The sequence below is a fragment of the Euprymna scolopes genome, chromosome 26 (assembly GCF_053919585.1).
Source record: "Euprymna scolopes isolate OS-2025 chromosome 26, ASM5391958v1, whole genome shotgun sequence".
NCBI classification, from domain to species: Eukaryota; Metazoa; Mollusca; class Cephalopoda; order Sepiida; family Sepiolidae; genus Euprymna; species Euprymna scolopes.
In genome coordinates, this window is record NC_136507.1 from 16,961,191 (window position 1) to 16,980,828 (window position 19,638).

At 34.9% G+C, this 19,638-nt stretch overlaps 1 protein-coding gene across 3 annotated transcripts in view; it reads right to left on the bottom strand.

The window, feature by feature from the left end:
- LOC145247931 (influenza virus NS1A-binding protein homolog A-like) overlaps positions 1-19,638 on the bottom strand; it is a 137,514-nt gene that overhangs the window by 50,777 nt on the left and 67,099 nt on the right. The window contains exon 1 of one of the 3 annotated variants that reach the window (XM_080109570.1): positions 8,754-9,119. The exons of the other annotated variants lie outside the window; for them this stretch is intronic. Coding sequence (XP_079965696.1) covers positions 8,754-8,823 — 70 coding nt within the window. The 5' untranslated portion in view covers positions 8,824-9,119. Of the gene's footprint in view, positions 1-8,753; positions 9,120-19,638 lie in introns of those variants that run through there. 3 annotated transcript variants of the gene reach the window in all.

A 19,638-nucleotide genomic window follows, 5' to 3' on the forward strand; every position in this document is an offset into this window, starting at 1 on the left:
TGTAATACTCTTTCCCCTAAACATTAAGCCTGAATCTACTTGCATGGAGGGAGGAGGGGGTGACATAACTTGCAAGTGTGCTACACAACATTTAAGGATTCGTAACTCCTAATCAGGGCTTTCTTATGTAAATCCACACCTATAATGGTGGTTCCACCCGCTTACAAACTGGTATTATTTTCTGTTACCTTTTAAGACGTCGCCATGGATGGTATTACTATCATGACCATGCAGTGGCAGTGGTAACGATCACAAAGCGAATAGATTCATTCATTCAATGCCAACATTCTCAAGTTCAAGTATATAAAAAAAATCTTAACCTTGGGTTTTCGTACACTTGGCGTACACATTTTGGATAAAACTATTTTATAATAGACCTCTGTGCACACCTCATTTTTTCTTTGCCTTTTAATATATTTTTTTTTTTTCAGTTGATTATCGATTTAACACTAATCTACCAGATTATATACCCCTCCACTAAAAAAATAAATAAATAAAATAAAATATTGGGTTTGTATTACTGTACACAGATTCGAAAAAGTTGTCAAAAAACAAATATATAACAAATAAATATTATCAAAGGCAAGATAAGTTACTTTTCTACCAAACTGGATACATTTTTTTTTTGTTTTTATTTAATGTAACATGTTTATTCAGCTCGAAAACCATGCAGTGTTTACCGATGTATTGGAAAATTCAAAATGGCGCCCGACACTCTTTAACATGGTAAGTTCGGGAAAAGGTGTTATAAATAATAAACTAGATAAAATACTATTAAAAAAACACAGAATATATGTCAACATATGTCACGGTAACATATATTGAGCGAGTTTCTAACAGAATTTTGTATAGTTTATTATTTATAACATCTTTTCCTGAACTTACCGTGTTAAAGAGAGAGTGTCGGGCGCCATTTTAAATTTTCCAATACATCGGTAAACACTATGCTTTTCGAGCTGAATAAACATGTTACATTGAATAAAAACCCGAAAAATATATCCAGTTTAGGTAGAAAAATAACCTATCTTGCCTTTGATAACATTTATTTGTTATATATTTGTTTTTTTGACAACTTTTTCGAATCTATGTGTACAGTAATAGAAACCCAAAATATTCAATGATTTCAGTTTTTCATTATTGTAGAGAAATACTAAATTCAAACCAATGATGTCTACTTAATCATTCTGGCTGGCCGAGCAGTTAACGTGTAATGTTTTTTTTTTCACATTTTATTTTCCAACTTCGCCTCCGGGCTTCAGGTTCGATCCTACCAATTTACCAAAACTTTTTACCCCCCACCCCAAGTTTCTTTTTGTTTTAAGAGCACACACACCTCATAACACCCGGGCAACGCCGGGTACCCCCGCTAATATTTCATAAAGTAATATTTTTTCGAACTCCTAACTCTTGACTCCCAATATTTCGTCTAAAATTTTAATCACGTGATTACGGTATAGCATAAAGCATCAATTTAAGTGGCGCTTGTTATGGATTTAGCTGAATACGATATTTAAAAAAAAAAAAAAATCAATTTTTTGGTACTTATGCACTTTTGTTACCGGGCTGACTGGTATAGTGTAATTATTCTATACTTTCACCTAACAATTTAATAAACAAAAAGATATCGTAAAACTTGAAGGATCGTTTAAATACATTAATTTAAATTCAAAGTTTTTTTGTTTTTTTTTTTTAAATAGTAATCATCACTTATCAAGGCCTGGAAGTCACTCGGGGATAAGGGTTATTGCGTATAATGGGATAATATCGCGGTAATCATTAGTAATGGAGATTTGATAAAGTATCTTACAGAGGTAGTTTATCAGGAATTCGTGTATGTTGGACTTGGAGATCTAAGTTGTAGTCAGGTGGGAAACAGGCAAACGGAAGAGTTCCACAGTCATGCACTTCTAAGAAAGAAGCTTTGTTTATGGAATCTATGTTTTGATTTAGGCACAGATAAAGAGTGGGGAAAATTATTGACAGTGGTTTCAGCTAGACGGGTGTTTTTCGTTGAAAGATTGGTGAGGGGGGGGGGCCAGAGATTGGAGCTCTGACGAGCACTTCCCATGGAAATGATAAAACAAAGACAGGCTCGCAACGTCTCTTCTGTAGGAGAGAGGTCGCTGGGAAGAGAAAAGGACATCCACCACTAAGACACGAAGTCTATTTTATACTCTGTCAAGGCAGGATAGGCTATTTTTAGCAGCTCCTGCCATCCTTGGACGTACTTGGCTTTTATATAGATAGAGAATTGCATCAGCAGTGAGATCTTCTGGAGCGGTAGAAAGATCCTACCATTTTTCCAGCGACCTTGGCAACAGACTTAATGTACGTGTTCCATTTTAGATTAAGAGTAAAGATGAAGCCCGGAAACTTGTCAAAACATGGAGCTTCCCCAAGACGAGTCATCCATTTCGATTGATGCCAGATGGGGATCAGAGCGTTGATGATGTAATGATAGGAGCTCGTTTTTAGATGCATTAAAAGTAACCAGCCACCTCTTCCCCCACTGTACCATGCGCTCAAGATCAGGAGAGAGAATCAAAGAGAACTGTCATTTACAGTCTTTGATGTGTTGCGATAGATGGTCGTGTCATCAGCATAGATGTCAACGAATGATTTAAGAATGTGTTTTGAGAGATCATTGATGTAGATCAGGAAGAGAGTTGGGCCCAGGATGGACCCCTGAAAAACTCCAGCATTAATACTGTGGGCCTCTGATTTCTGCCCATCAATCACTACTTTTATGAGCCTATCAGAGAGAAATGATTTAATAATTGAGAAAACATTTCCAGTTATACCGTAACTGGAAATATTGTGAAGTAGGCCTTTGTGCCATACCTTATCGAAGGCATTTGATATGTCAAGAGCAATTGCCCTAGAAAGGAAGCCTTTGTTGAGAGATTCACTAATCCTATGAGATACAACCGTTAGCACATCTGCTGTAGATCTAGCAGAACGGAAACCATATTGCATGTCACTAAGGTTATTTCTGTTGAGGTGGTTGTGGTTGACTACTTCTTTATTTAATATGGATTCCAGCAACATTATTTATTGGTCTGTACTGAGAGGGAGATGACATCACCCGAGTTCTTAAATACAGGGCATACTGATGAGGTTTTCCAGGGTGTTGGGGAGCACTTCTCCTTAAGGCAATGCTTAAACAGCTTTGTAAGTATGGGGCTTGTTCAGGTTGAAGCTTTTTCAACACTATAATTGGAATGCCGTCAGGGCCAATTATTTTACTGGAATCAAGGTTCTTGATCAGCTTGGTGACATCACGCACATATTTGTATGTTGCATAACGTGGTGTCTGTTATAGGAGGAAATACGGAGAGTTGATGGCCTTCATCGTTATAGGGTAGAATTAGCTGCAACGTTCTTGGCATATAATTTGGCCTTGTCTGATGCTGACGAGATGACCTCAGGTCCATTGATGATGGTTGGGATAGAACACACGCTTCTGTTCAGGCTCCTGTTTGCTATTTCCCAAAACTGGTGGGAACCAAGCCGTTGTTCAGCTACTTTGGATTTAAAGGACTGAGCATATAGCTCTCTAGCATTTTTTTTTTTTATTACTCTTTTTCAGTGGTTGCTGGCAGTCCTGAAAGCAGCTTTAGTCTCAGTACATCTATTACGTTGGTAGCTATGGAAAAAGTGATTTCTGTGCGCGATTGCAGCAGCAGCACATTCTGGGGAGAACCATGGCTGGCTGTTAGATTTGTTGGAAATTTTTTGATGGTATGAATCCATTTAACCATTCGGTCAGGTCTGATACTATAGAGGACATCCTTTTTAAACGTGGAATGCAGAGGTAGATCAAATATTGATGTACGGAAGTGTAATTATAAAAAAAAAAAAAAAATCAGTTGCGCTTGTGCTTTATTCCTTCAATTTTTAATAATTTCACAATTATGAAGGAATTCGCGTGTACTTAAGAAAAAGAAAAGTATTTTAATCAGATTATTATCGATTAGACACTAAGCTGAAACGGAAAAAGGGACCGGAAAGACGATGGAGGCGAGCGAAGAAGAATTAGTAATTCAGAAATTCGGTACTCATGCATACCGGACTGGCGGGTGTATGTTAACTATTTTGTAACTTCACCTAACAATTTAATAAACAAAAAGATATTGTAAAACTTGAAAATACGGGGTTAAAAAAAAAAAAAAAAAAAAAATAGCACGGCAACATACACCATTTGCACCACTTTATTTTACATATTTCTTTTCCAAAAGATCGTTTGGATACATTGATTTAAATAAAAAAAAAATTAATTATTTCTAAAAAAATAAGTACTAAAAAATGAGCAGTGTAGGTAGAAAAGTAACTTTTATTAATCATAACATTTGTATTTTTTTTTTACACTTGTTCGTTTGCTGGCTTCTTTGCAAATTTAAATAATGACAAACCAAATAATAATCTGATTAATTTTTTTTTGTTTTCATTCATAATTATCAAATTATTCAAAATTGAACAAAATAAAGCACAACCGCATTTTTTTTTTTTAAATGATTACACGACACTTAAATTTAAATCAATGTATTCAAACGGTCCTTAAAAGTACAGAATACACCAGCAAGTCCGGTAAAATATGTACCAAAAAAGTGATTTTTAATATCGTATTCAGTTAAATCCGCAACAAGCTCCACTTTAATTAATGGTTTATTTTATTGATACTACACCGTAATCACGTGATTAAAATTTTAGCAGACGAAACTTTGGGAGTCAAAAGAGTAAGGACAATCTTTTTTTAAATAAGAAATTCAAAACAATAACTTTTTTGTACAGAATAGTTTAAGTCTCTCTCCAAGTTTAATAGATGTCCCATAAAGTTATTATTTCAGCACGGCCTGTAAACTGCAAAAGTACAAAATTGAGAAAGAAAGAAAGAAAAAAAAAAAAAAAAAAAAAAAAAATTAAAACCAGGAACATTTCAGCTTGTGTTCACTGTTCAGCTTCTCGAAAGGGAAATAATTTTTTTTGACGTAATGTCGAGAAGACTAGTGTTATTTATTAACTAACAAACAGGGCTAAATAACTTCCCCATTAAAATGCTTTGCTTTCTTTCGTGCGGAGCCCGGAGCGCAAATAAATTAGAACACGTAAATATTTAGTAGTTAGTTGTCGACAGTGAAAAACCACGCCATGCCTGGACTTGTTTCTTTTCGATGATACGATTAAAAAATCGTAAGCAATAAAAAAGAAATGTAGTCTTCGTTTCCTTTGTACCCTCCAGTGAAAATGGCGATTAATTTGTCTTGTAATGGCTAGAAATCACTTCAACAATTTTCTACCCCACCCCCCAATATATTTTATTCCTAAAAGTTTAAACCCAGGAAAATTAAGTCATTCGTAGACAAGTTTATATTTTAGAACAATATCTGGCGCTTAGGACGAAATTTAAAAAATCGTAATACTGAATTTCACATGAAAACAATGGTATCTATGTAGTTCTCGTATTTTTAAGATGATTATATCCACAAATTACGAAAATCGATAAGGCAGAAAATTACTAAAGTCAATAAAAAATAGAATTTGATGAAAACGACCGTAAGACACAGAAAGAGTTCAAAAGGGAGGTAATTTTCCGTTTCGATTTAAACAAGATGGTCACTTTCACCTGCTAACACGATTAAATTTTTTTAAATTCAGTAATATTCAGGTAATGGTATTTTTTACGACCTGCCCCGGCATAGTAAAAACATCCACCCCATGTTAAGAACGGCTTTCGGAATAAACACCCAACCTTTCCAGAGGCTCCCCATGTTAAGAACGGCTTTCGATCGAGGTCGGGTATTCCGAAAGCCGTTCTTAACATGAGGTTGGTGCGTTTCTAATACGCTGGTCGCTGGGGTACATCGTAAAAAATTTGCCTAGGTAATTTAGACTGCATAATTTGGAGGCTAACATTGTAATTTATTAGAATTGACAACGAAAAAAGAAAAAAAAACAAAAAAACAAAAACAAAACAAAAAACAAACAAAAACAGTAGAAACCATTTTTTTTTTTTTTTTTTATCCGAAAACTCATTGACTACAAAATTTCGTCCTAATAGTGTAGAAGCGAAGCGGCGCTTCGCTTCTACACTATTATATTGGGCGCTTAAGCGCCCAATATCTTTAGTTAAAAAGTATTTGCTTCTTCACAAAGAATGGATGTGATAAGTACACTAATACAATGTGGCCGTGGGGCTATATGCAGGCTGCAACAATTATTGGTTGGTAATAAATTATATATAAAAATTTTCTCGGTCTAGAAAGATTCCTTTTAGGCACGTGCAAAATGAATAGCCAATGCTAATGCTCAAAATGTATAAACATTTTGAGTCCCTTCCCCTTTACTTAAAAATTAACCAATTTTAATGACATTTTCAATATTTATCAAATAATGATCAGGGAATCAATTCGTTTTTATTTGAATCATTTTGAGTTATTTCTTATTTTGAAGCAATTATCAAGTCTTTAAAGACATCGCGGCCATCTTTTCTTGTTCGCCAGCAGCCTTCAACATTACTCGTTTTTCAAACGGAATATTTTACATTAAATAAAAACACTAAAAACTTGTCCAGGTAGGTAGAAAAGTATCTTATCTTGCTTTTGATAACATTTATTTGTTATACATTTGTTTTTTGACAACTTTTTCGAATCTATGTGTACAGTACCCCCCCCCCAAAAAAAACTTGATCAAATTATGCATTTTTTTTTTTTTTTTTTTTACAAATTCTTGGTTCCATGACTTGTATACGTTCATCATACAAACTTTTCTGTATTTTTTTTTTTTACTTTTAATTGCCGACATAAGTACCAATCTAAATAAGCACTAAAAAAAAAAAATAAATAAATAAAAAAAAGTCGACTTAATTTAGATAATTATTGACTTCAACCCGCAGCAAGGATAGCAGGCAGTTGGAAAAGGAGGAACAATCAAAAAGGTAAATAAATAAAACAGCAGAAATGGGTCAGCCAGCACTTCAAAAATCAACTGTTTCCGAAGGAGGACGCAACGCCTGGGAGAATAGTATGCTAAGAAATGCTCCACACACACACATCAATGCAAGTCAGGATGTGCCACGATTTTATTACGGTTGTACGAAATAATAGGCGACGCGCGTGCGTGATAATTCGCAAGTTCAAAGTGAACGCTCTATTCTATGAATGACGTTCTTTTTTTTTTTAATTGCTGATAAGAGTGAAAATGTAAAAAAAAACTGAAACTGGTTGACCCACCAAACACACGAGCCACGTTTACTTTAGTGCCTGCCCTATTTTTATTTTATTTTATTTTAGTATGTGCTCGTGATTTCAACAATATACTCTAAGAAAGAAAGGGGGAAAAAAGGTTTGGCCTTGAACTCGATTTTTTGTCTGATAAAAAAAAGTGAAGAGTTTGAAAAGGGCAAGACGGTCCGTGAACGTGGTGCTGGTAAACAAATATTAAAAATTGAAAATCAAAACAAAAGAAACTGTAGGGAAAATAGTTTCAACGTCCAATTAATTAAACTGTGGTCGATGTTATTTGAGGAGGACGAAAACGTGGAAAATTAAAAAAAAATGAAACAGTCTAGAAAAAGCGCGGAAAAATCTGGAATAGCGCGAACTTCTTTTTAACACGTTAAAGTGGAATAATAGATTTACCCAAGTCTGACAAATATGGATATATTTAGTCCTTAGCGATACTTAAACTAAAAGTCTAAAAGGGTATATTTGAAAACAATGAGCGAGACAGACACAGTACACACACATACATCCAAATTTACGCGCATAAAATTAACTAATTTCAATAATGCGGATCTTAACCAAAATAAAAATGGATTCTTTGTGAAATTATTTGATTTTTATAACTTAAAATTCAATAAATCGCTTCCTATAAAAGGAAATTCATTATTATTTTAAAGGTCTTTGTTAAGGCTGAAAGCGAAAATATTAGCAGTTTAATTCTCAGTATTGTCTGATTACAATCGGGATTTTTGTTCAAAATAATTTTTCTTTATAATAAAGTAAAAAAAATTAAAATGGTAAAATACAATTATCGATTTGAGGATATAGTTCAAATTAAAATAAAATCTTTGTATTTTTTATCTTAAACCAAAGTTTTTTTTTTTTTGTAATTTCAATTTAAAATAATTTCCCTTTAAATTTTTTCATGATACTCATGTAGAATACGGACCGTACTGAAATAATAAGTTATTTAGAAACCCGGGGCTTAAAAAAAAATCTTCTGTATTTTCACCTAACATTTTAAGCAGGATACCGTAAAAATTAAATTTAATTTTAAAAGTATATAAAAAAAACCAACAGCACGATCAGATTTCTGCACGAATATATCATTCTATAAATGAGCGCGCAAATATTTTTGATCAAAAAAAAAGTTTTAAAATTAAAAAAAATCCTTTTTAAAGTAATTTTATAGAAACGTTAAGAATTTTGGTTGTTAATTTTATGATTAATAATTTCAAATAAAAAGTAAACCTTCAAAGCACTCTGTTTTTCATTCATTAACTTTATAATTATAATAATAATAATAATAATAATAATAATAATAAAAACGTATAAAAAAAGGTACATCCTTTGTGAAGGCCGATAAAACCTTCAAAATTTTATTTTAACTTAAAGATTAAAATCCAAAAAATTAACTAAATATTTAATAGATTAGTTTGATAATTAAAAAAAAAAAAAAAAAAGGAAAAAGTCATTTTACCGCCAAATAGAGATAGGGGGATGAATTAAAAAATAAAATAAAAATCGCCATACCATCATGAGAGAAACCGTTGGTGGTGTTGTTGTTAGAGTGACCATTGGTCATGTTTGTCAAGTCCTTCATGTTGTTGAAATATTGACGCTAAAAATCAATGAAGTGTACAGAAGAGATATGATAATGAGGACGATTTTCACGAGACGTGAATCGCGCGAAGAGAAGAGACCATGTGCGACCAGAAAGAATTTTGCGCTTAACGCTTTTTTTTTTTTTTTTTTTTTTTTTTACACACGCAACCTTCAACGTTGGCAACGAGCCAATAGGATTTTCGGTGTTCTATTGGCCAAGCGTCGTCATAAATCGCCTATTAATTATACTATACGCACTGACAACACCCCCTCTCTTTCTATGTAGTTAGAGAGTCTATGCGTCTAGGTAAGAAAGACTAAAAGGGGTTTGGCGTAACAAGTGCGCCTCGAAAACGCGCAGGATTTTTTTTTTTTTTTTTAAGCCAAAATGACGAAATTGTGAAGAATTATTTGTAATCATTAAGAAGCAAGAAAGTCATAAAGTGTAATTTCAGGGGCATTTTTAACGAGCAAATACAAAAACAAAGGATATCTAACAAACGTTATCAAAGGCAACATAAATTACTCTTCTACCTACCTGAATAACTTTGTGCGCGTTTTAATTTATTTTAACACTTGTTAGTTCAATATAAAGTTAGTGTCGATTCTATGAAGTTAGAAAAAACAAAAAACATAAGTCACGTGGAATCTCGGTAAGCGGGCATTTTTTTTTAACCATGGGTAAGAAAAAAAAATGTTGCCAGAGTCAAGATAAGTTACTCTTCTACCTACCGAGACCATTTTTTTTTTTACGAGAGTATGCAGAGCGCAGTCAGTATCAACACCCCCCATGTTAAGAACGGCTTTCGGAATAAACACCCTTCCCCAACTTCGAAAGCTGTTCTTAACATGAGGTTGGGGATATTTATTTCCGAAAGCCGTTCTTAACATGGGGAGGTTGAGGGTGTTCATACTACGCTGGTTGGGGACTCATTAAAAAAAAAAAAATAAATAAAAAAAATACCAATGTTTTAAGTTAGAACGAAAAAAAGTTTTTGCAGTCATGTCAAGCTTCGATACTCTTAAAATTCGAAAATTAAACTAAATATAGGTAGAAACACATCCAATAAATGTCACCGATCGTGCGAAAATGTACTGTTAATGTTCCACCAGTATTTTGTTTAGATGCTTATTCAAAATGACACTTATGGCGGCAATTAAAAGGTAAAGAAAATCAGTCACGGGACGAAGATGAAATAAAAAAAAAACACAGAAGAAAAAAAAGAAAAAAACAATTTGATCAAGTATTATTTTTTTTTATTATTATTCAAGCAAATCAAATTTTACGACGAAACGAGCCGTAGCGATTTTGTCGCCATGATTAAATCCGATGAAATAAAAAAGGGAGACAACTCACATTGACATATCGAGGCGAAAAATAAATCTTACGTTCAATGTAGTTTAGTCGTGAAATCACTAAGATCGTACGTTTTAATTTTCTTGTGGTTTTAAATAAAACTACTTGATCGATTTACGCAATTTTTGGAATATGACTGTTCTGTAACGAGTACGTACATCATACAGACTTTGTATTTTCTTTACTTTTAATTGCCACCATAAGTGCCAATCTGAATAAGCACCTTCGTTTAATTTTAGAATCTTATTTTTTTGTTTTCTTGGCTATTATTAAAAATGTCTGTTTTTGTTTTAAACTAATTTTAAAGCGTTTTTAGTTCGATACAAAACTCGTGTCAGCTCCTAAGAACGATAAATAATGGTTGATATTAAATGGTCACATGGAGTCGATAATCGCTTAAAAATCGAAAATTACACAAAAATACTGGTAATACAAATACAGTTTGGTTGAGGATTACATTTTCGCATGATTGGTGACCGTTATTAGCTGTGATTTTGTTTATTATTATTTTTTTTTTTTTGTATTTTTGAGCGACTATCACTTTACTATATAAATATGAGGTAAAATGATCACCCATTTTCTAGAAAGTATTATTGATCACAGAGTTCATGACCACGTGTTTATATGAAAGAACGAGTAATTCTCACCTCACTTGCACATTTTTCAGCAGGAAGAAAAAAAAAAAAAAACAAACAAACAAGAGAGAAAAAAAAAAACTCTCAAGGAAACGCGATGTGCGCCTTTCAGTAATTCAAACACTAAATCCGGGTTGGCGATACGAGAATACGCTCATCACACCCTAAAATATGCTTGCAATTTAATAGGTACTTCTAAAGCACACCAGATTTCAGGGACCTCCAAAATTCACCACAGAATTACCCCCTCCCCACCCTATATGTAACACGATGTAACTTTATTATAAGTTAATATTATCAATCTAACTTTTGTACCATTTAAAAGAAAAGGAAAATAAACCAGTAACAATTCCAAAAAATTTATTTTCATCGGACGAAAATAAAATTGCGAGACGAAAATCGTGATTACATAATTGGCGTTGGTAAAATAACGTTCCCATAAATGGTTAGATTTTCGTGAAATTTTCGATACTTATCCATTTTAGAATGAAATTACATATAAAATGCAGTTTCCGCAAGCTATATGAATAAAAATACATTTTTAGTGCGCCCCCCCCATTTATTTTTTTTTCAAAATTTGAACAAAATATATTTAAATCTATCGAAATTTTAATTTATGAAACATAGGAGTTCAAATAAGTAAAAAATATTTAATTTTTAAAAATTTAAATACACGTATTGAACAAAAACTTACTTTAAGTTGCAATTAAAAAATTGATATAAATTTAATGTTTTTTTTTTAAATAACGTTTTTTAAATTAATATATATTCATATAATCAGTTGAATTGCCAAGAAACAGAAACTTTGTAAGAATTAATTTTTAAAAGATTTAAACGATTAAAATTGTATTATTTCAAAATGCCCCGTTACAGATTTTTAATTGTGTTTAAATTTGTAAATATTAATTCTTTAATATAAACACTAGCGGGGGTACCCGGCGTTGCCCGGGTGTTTGGAGGTGTGTGCGGTGTTAAATAAAAACTAAACCGGGGAGGGGGGTGTAGGATCGAACCCGAAGCCCTGAGGCGAAGTTTGGAAATAAAATCGGCCAGCCAGAATGAGTTACTGAAAGATGTTTGAATTTATTTAAGTAAGAACCAAATTGACATGTGCGTGCCCGGAAGTCGTCAAGCGTTACGACAACTACGTCAATGACCAGGTTTGTTTGTTATAAGCGAAGTAAAAAAAGAAAACAATGTTAAAACTTAAGCGGGGGGAGGTAATCGAAACATTGAAAAAAAAAAAAAAAAAAAAAAAAAAAAAAAAAAAAAAAAAAAAAACGTAAGGCAAGCGAACGATGAAAACAGAAAAACGAACACGTGAAAAATGGCTTAAATAAGCCTGTTTCGATATTAAAATTTAAAAAAATCGGTATTTTTGGGTGTGTGGTCAAAGGTAGATAAGTGAAATAAAAAAAACAACAAAAAAAAAAAAACAGAAAAGCGAACGTTACGTGAAAAATGGCTTAAATAACACTGGTTCAATATTTAAAAAAAATAAAAAAGTCGTGATTTCAAAATGACTAATGTTTGTGCAAAATTCAAAAAACAAAAAAAAAAAAAAAAAATGCCCCTATGCCTTTGCGCAAAGCACGAATGGCACGAACGCTACAGCCCCATACCGGTTCTTTGCTCCAATCAACCTGGTCTTCAGAGCCAATCCTTCTTCCGAAGGTACGAATCCAATGTTTGCACAGTAACCAAGAAGGCTAACATGCTTGCTTGTCGGTTTGCCTCAGACTCCCCATTGGACCCAGTAAACCGCCCCCTTCCTGAATTTCCTTGCGGACTGGATGATCTGAAAATTACCCCTTCTCAGGTGCATGATATCAAAAACATATGGACTCGATCTCATCCCAACTGTGCTATTAAAATAATGGTCCACTGAGGTTGCCCCAGTCCTCTCCAAACTCAACAAATGCCTTAACGAATTTTGCTTTCCCGACTGCTGGAAAACTGCTTCTGTGGTACCAGTTTACAAGAATTCTGGCAAAAGAACTGACTCATTAAATTATTGCTTCATTAGCCTCCTCCCGTTTTTCGCCAAAATATTTGAGTCCATTATTAACTAAGCTTTTATTCCATCACCTTACAGCTGCTAAACTTCTGACCGACCAACAATGTGGATTTAGGCAAGCCCGTTCTACAGCAGATATCTAATTGTAATCTCTGAACGTATATACCATACACTGGTCAAAGCAGGAGAGGGTAGACCGTTAGCCCTAGATATATCTAAGGCTTTTGACATAGTATGGCACGATGGTCTTCTCAGGAAAATCAGATCATACGGTATCACTGGACGAATACTTAACAATTAAATCCTTAAATAAGAAAAGAATCCAGGTTGTCCTCGACGGTCGTACATCTAAATATGATATAAATGTGGGTGCACCTCAGGGATACATCCTTGGACCTTTATTGTTCCTAATATTCATAAATGACCTTTCTGATAAAATTCTCTCTGAGATGGGTATATTTGCTGAGGACACCATGCTCTATAAAAGGCTCGAGTGGAAAACAAATGAACACATATCTAAGGAAATAGCAGAAACACAAGAGGAAGACAAAATCTGTAGTGGAATGGGGACAAAAATGGATGGTCACATTCAATGCTGTCAAGACTAAGCTTGTTTCCTTCAATAATTACAAGAAACCTCAACCATTAATAGCTAAAGATACATTACCTAAAAGTACTTCCTTCAAACTCCTCGACTTAACATTCACAGAGAACATGAGTTGGAACAGATGCATTGCAAGCATTGCCAGGGCCGTGCCAGTGTTGTCACATTTGGGCTGGTGCATCTGCTACTAGTCTCACTCCTGGACAGGGTTCAAAAGAGAGTTGCCAACCTGATAGGTCCTGAACTGTCATCCAAGCTTCAACCTCTGTCCCATTGCATTCCTCCGCCTGTTCTACAAGTATTTTAATGGTAGATGCTCTAAAGAACTACAAGCCCTTGTAGCCCCCCTCCTCGATGTCAATACCCCAGACAAATCCGAGAATCAGCAAAATCCCACCACTATACAGTAGAGATCCCTTAGTGTAAGAAGTTCTACTCCAATAGTTTCTTCCTCAGAACTGCTAGATTTTGGAACTCCCTTTCGGGTTCCCAACTGTACTGACATGCAGAAGTTCAAGTGTAATGTGAACAAACATCTCACTGCTGAACTCTCTACATAGTATCCCTGCAACTTATGCCCCCTACAGCAAAGTGGCAATGTGTCTTGTTTGGAATGAAAATGGAGGAAAAAAAAAAAAAAAAAAAAAAAAAAAAAAAAAAAAATCATGGTTATTGAGAAAAGTGAACAAACGAACAAACAGGAGTGAATTACTAGGTCCAATCTCTTGTTTGTTGGGGGCCAACAATAGATGGATTACCGGTTCATTTGGCATACTGGTTTGAGTATTCGCTAGTCAAGTTACTACTTGTCTTATGTTGCTTGCGATGTACTACAACGTGTTGGGTCTACGTGTGCAAACATGTATAAAGTCGGAGATTAAATCAGCTGTAATGTGAAAATAATAACCAAAATTAGGATAGGTTTTTTTTTGTTTTTTTTTCAATTTTCACCTTAAACAAGGCACAGTGCAACTTTGAAGTAAGGGGCTACTATTGGGAACATAAGTTGCAGGGATATTATGAAGGGAGATGAGCAGCAAGATGTCTGTTCACATTACACTTGAACTTCTGCATGTCAGTACAGTTGGAAAAGCAGAATCCCGGAAGGGAACTCCAAAGTCTAGCAGTTCTGGAGAAGAAATCATTAGAGTAGAAAGCTTTTTTACACCTAGGGATCTGTAGGGGTGGGATTTAGCTGCTTGTAGTTCATCAGAGCATTCACCATTAAAATACTTTTAGAACAGGCAGAGGGATGCAACATTTTGTTGATGGGACAAAGGCTGAAGAGATTAAAGTTCAGGACCCATCAGGTTGGCAACTCTTTTGAACCCTGTCCAGGAGCGAGAGACTAGTAGCAGATGCACCAACCCAAATGTGACAACAATACTCCATACATGGGCAAATGGTGGCCTTATAGAGGTACAGGATACTTTCAAGCATAAGTAGCTTTCTAGCACGGTAGAGAGAGCCCACCTTTCTTGCAGCAGCCTTGGCAATGCTCTCAATGTATCTGTTCCAACTCATGTTCTCTGCGAACGTTAGGTTGAGGAGTTTAAAAAAAAGTACTTTCAGGTAATGTTTTTGACCATGGTGGTAGACTTGTCCGAATAACCCAAATAATGTAACAGCATTTATTTTATTAAAGAATGTAGCTCTTGACATTTTGTAAATTATATCAATTGCTGCAGGTTACCTGTAGTTTTCAACTTTTATGGCCTCATTTATTTTGAGGTGGGTCAAAGCACACCATTAAGTTTCTCTACGGGAGTTATATCAGCGTTATACATGTACATTCTTGTTTTAGTCGGCTTTTTGAAAGAAGAAAAAAAAAAATTTTCTTGGAGGGTTGGTATATTCATTTTCCATTACCAGTCGAAGATACATCTTTGGCAATCAGTCCAACAATGACTGTTGTTGTTGTTGGGCTTAGGTATAGTCCTGTCTGTATAAGGCGATGCATTACCTTTTCTCTAAGGTGTCTACCAGAGAATACAGACGAGACTTATCAAACATTTTTATAGGCCAGAGTGCACTTCATTTAGTTTTTTTTTTTTTTTATGGAAATCGCTCCAGACAAAGCATGAAGCCACTTGATGTAAGGAGCTAAACATTTTAAGGTGAAAAACTTGTCAATGATAAGTGTTGATGGATTCCATAAATTTCAACGTGACCATACCATTAAAGTCTCCTGTTCTGCACACATCGGTCACGGAATGTGAGGACTAAACAAAATTAGGGAAGCAAGAGTTTTCAAACCGAATAAACGTTTTAAATTGAGTAAAACCATTAACTTTTTTTTTTTTTTTTTACAGATAGGTAGAAGAGTAACTTAAATTCAGGTGTTGATTGTTAATTAACATTTTCGTTTATTAGCATAACATCGAGCACACTGTCATCACATTCTGCAACAGTGGCCAAGCATTGCAGAGCAGTCATCGTTGTAACGAGGAGCACTGAAGCCAGACAACATATTTGATAATCGTTTTGACATGCTGGGATACCTTACAAACTGTTGTAAAAACTCTAAGCATACGTACGGGTTTTGCATGTTCATGTGACACCCGCGACATAGTCCAGAATCAGATGACCGGGCCTTCATGTGTTTTATATTGACCTTACAACTCCATGTTAGTTTCCTATGTGATATTATGGTTGATCTGTGGCCGCTAAGGATTGGTTGGTTGTTTTTGTTTTACGGCATATCAACCCTTTTCGGGTTATTTAATGCCGAATCCAAAGATTTTGAAGAAAGATTTTTTTAATAGAATATATTTGTTGTGTTCAGGTTGGTTTCTATTCAACTCATAGTTGGGACCCTAACAGGTACTACCACTCCGGGTCAGAGTGGACCTGGGAGCAATAGTAATTAAAGGGTGGCTCCACACTCCCCAAAGCCCACAAGCTGGGACCTCACCACTGGATATAGTTTAAGGTCATATCCAGGACCCCCATTGAGGGACTTTTACCCTCTGCAGGGAGGCAGTCGGTGTATTCTAATGCCCCACCGACAGGGCCGGTCGCTAAGGAAGGAAATAGGAAAACAAAGTAGGAACTAGATTTATAAATAGACTAGCCTGGGTGCTCGGTGTTGCCCGGGTGTTTGGAAGTGTGTGTTGAGCAAAAACAAAAACAAAAAAAAGTGGTAGTAGGCAGGCAGGCTCGAACCCATGACGCGAAGGTAGAAAACGAAGGTGAAAGAAAATCTGACGTCTTAGCAGATATCTCCATGACGCAACCGGAAGTCAAAAGTGTTGAAATTAACCGAAGTCACTCCAATGGTGACGATGACTTGCTAAAATGTTGGCGAAAAAATAAATCAATCTCTCCTACAAAATGGCCGAGCTTAAAGGCAAAGGAATGTTTTTGGCCAATTTTTCGATATTTGTCGTCGATTATTTATCATGCCGTGATCATAAGGACGATCGGGTTACTTTATCATCCTATTCAGCTTTATGTGCTGGCATGTATTGGGCAGCTTTAAAAAATTGACTTTCAAACTAACCTATATCTGACCAGGTCTTTATCCCTCTTTGAAAGTTTATTTTTATCCTATCCTCCGATGTTTTTCTTGGCCTTCCACTGTAAACTGACCTAGTGATCTAAACGGTTCTACATTTACTAATTCAACAACTCCCATCCATTCTTTCAACGTGACCACACCATCAAAGTCTCCTGCTCTGCACACATCTCTCTATAATATCCAGATTTAATCTGTCAGATCATCAGATCTATTCTTATCTTTAAGACTCGCATTACACACTGATCATATCTTTCTCATCATTTCTCTCCATGCAACACATATCCTCAACCCTAACTAGCCAGGTTTCACTTGCATGCATCAATGTCCACACATGCCTTATAGACTCTTTCCTTGGTCGACACTCGTGACTCGCTGCCAATTAATAATGGCGGCAGTTCCCTAAACTTACTCTTTCCACTCCTTACTCTTGCGTTCAATTACTTCCGCTTCAATGGTATCACCATGATAACAAAACTTCTTTTAAACACTATTTACTTTCTTTAAATTTTTTTTCTGAATATTTTTACGTTTTCCATAACAGCTTTGCGGGGCCAGATTAAAGATTTTGGTGGGCCGGATCTGGCTCATGGGCCATAGTTTAGAGACTCTCTGTGTAGACTGTTGATTTTGGTACCGAGGGGGGAAAAAAAAATCCTCGGCAAAAATTAAACATCCAGAAGACTGTTACTTAGTGCTTTATCCGTTGTGTCACCAGTACCCCCCTCCAAAAAAAAAAAAAACAACAAAAAACGAATGATAGTAATGTAGCCTACGTTTTGATTTATGTTGAAAAACAACAAACCTGACATTATCATTTCAGCCATGTTTACATTTTTTCATTTGTTTATGGAGAGCGATAAATATTTCGAATACAGGTATGTGAAATGTTAAGTTTTGGGCAACTCGACAGACGATACCATCCAAACTGTTAAAGTCTAGTGTTTATACAATAGTATTTTTTGGGTAGGATAAACATTATTATTGACTTTAGGATAAACTAAGAATAGCTTTTAAATACTCGGTAATCAATTCTCGCTTTGGATGAAGGTCATTGCGAACATGATGCAAGAGATATCAAAGATTAGGTTGGTTGCTTTTGTTTTACGGCACATCAACCTTTTTTGTTTAATGATGAATCCAGTAATTTTTGAAAAAAAAAAAAAAAAAAAAGTTTATGCTTCAAATCTTTATATATTTCAAATATTTATTCATGGTATTTGGTTTGATTGTTTTGTATAAAAAATTGTTTTTGACTTTGCAGAACATGATTGAGTTTTGGAAAGGGAAAGGAAAAAAACAGTGTTTGGTTTATTTTTATTCGGGAAGCCAGTATCCTCAGACAACCTAATCTAGTAGAACTAGTTGTCCTAACAGGTATTACTATCAAAGTTGACCTGGGAGTAATAGTTAAGTGCAACTGAACATTCTCTACACCCTCCAAATGGGGTCTCATCGCTGGGTGTCTTTGATGGTCCCGAGTATGACCTTAAAAGATTAGAGTATTATGAAAACGGAAAGAGGAAGGAAAAAAAGGAGGAAAGAGGAAGGAAAAAAAGGAGGAAAGAGGAAGGAAAAAAAGGAGGAAAGAGGAAGGAAAAAAAGGAGGAAAGAGGAAGGAAAAAAAGGAGGAAAGAGGAAGGAAAAAAAGGAGGAAAGAGGAAGGAAAAAAAGGAGGAAAGAGGAAGGAAAAAAAGGAGGAAAGAGGAAGGAAAAAAAGGAGGAAAGAGGAAGGAAAAAAAGGAGGAAAGAGGAAGGAAAAAAGGAGGAAAGAGGAAGGAAAAAAGGAGGAAAGAGGAAGGAAAAAAGGAGGAAAGAGGAAGGAAAAAAGGAGGAAAGAGGAAGGAAAAAAGGAGGAAAGAGGAAGGAAAAAAGGAGGAAAGAGGAAGGAAAAAAGGAGGAAAGAGGAAGGAAAAAAGGAGGAAAGAGGAAGGAAAAAAGGAGGAAAGAGAAGGAAAAAAAGGAGGAAAGAGGAAGGAAAAAAGGAGGAAAGAGGAAGGAAAAAAGGAGGAAAGAGGAAGGAAAAAAGGAGGAAAGAGAAGGAAAAAAAGGAGGAAAGAGAAGGAAAAAAAGGAGGAAAGAGAAGGAAAAAAAGGAGGAAAGAGAAGGAAAAAAAGGAGGAAAGAGAAGGAAAAAAAGGAGGAAAGAGAAGGAAAAAAAGGAGGAAAGAAAAGGAAAAAAAGGAGGAAAGAAAAGGAAAAAAAGGAGGAAAGAGAAGGAAAAAAAGGAGGAAAGAGAAGGAAAAAAAGGAGGAAAGAGAAGGAAAAAAAGGAGGAAAGAGAAGGAAAAAAAGGAGGAAAGAGAAGGAAAAAAAGGAGGAAAGAGAAGGAAAAAAAGGAGGAAAGAGAAGGAAAAAAAGGAGGAAAGAGAAGGAAAAAAAGGAGGAAAGAGAAGGAAAAAAAGGAGGAAAGAAGAAAAAGGAAAAAAGGAAAAAAGGAAAAGGAAAAGGAAAAAAGGAAAAGGAAAAAAGGAAAAAGAAAAAGGAAAAGGAAAAAAGGAAAAGGAAAAAAGAAAAAGGAAAAAAGGAAAAAGAAAAAGGAAAAGGAAAAAAGGAAAAGGAAAAAAGGAAAAGGAAAAAAGGAAAAGGAAAAAAGGAAAAAGAAAAAAGGAAAAAGAAAAAAGGAAAAAGAAAAAAGGAAAAGGAAAAAAGAAAAAGGAAAAAAGAAAAAGGAAAAAGAAAAAG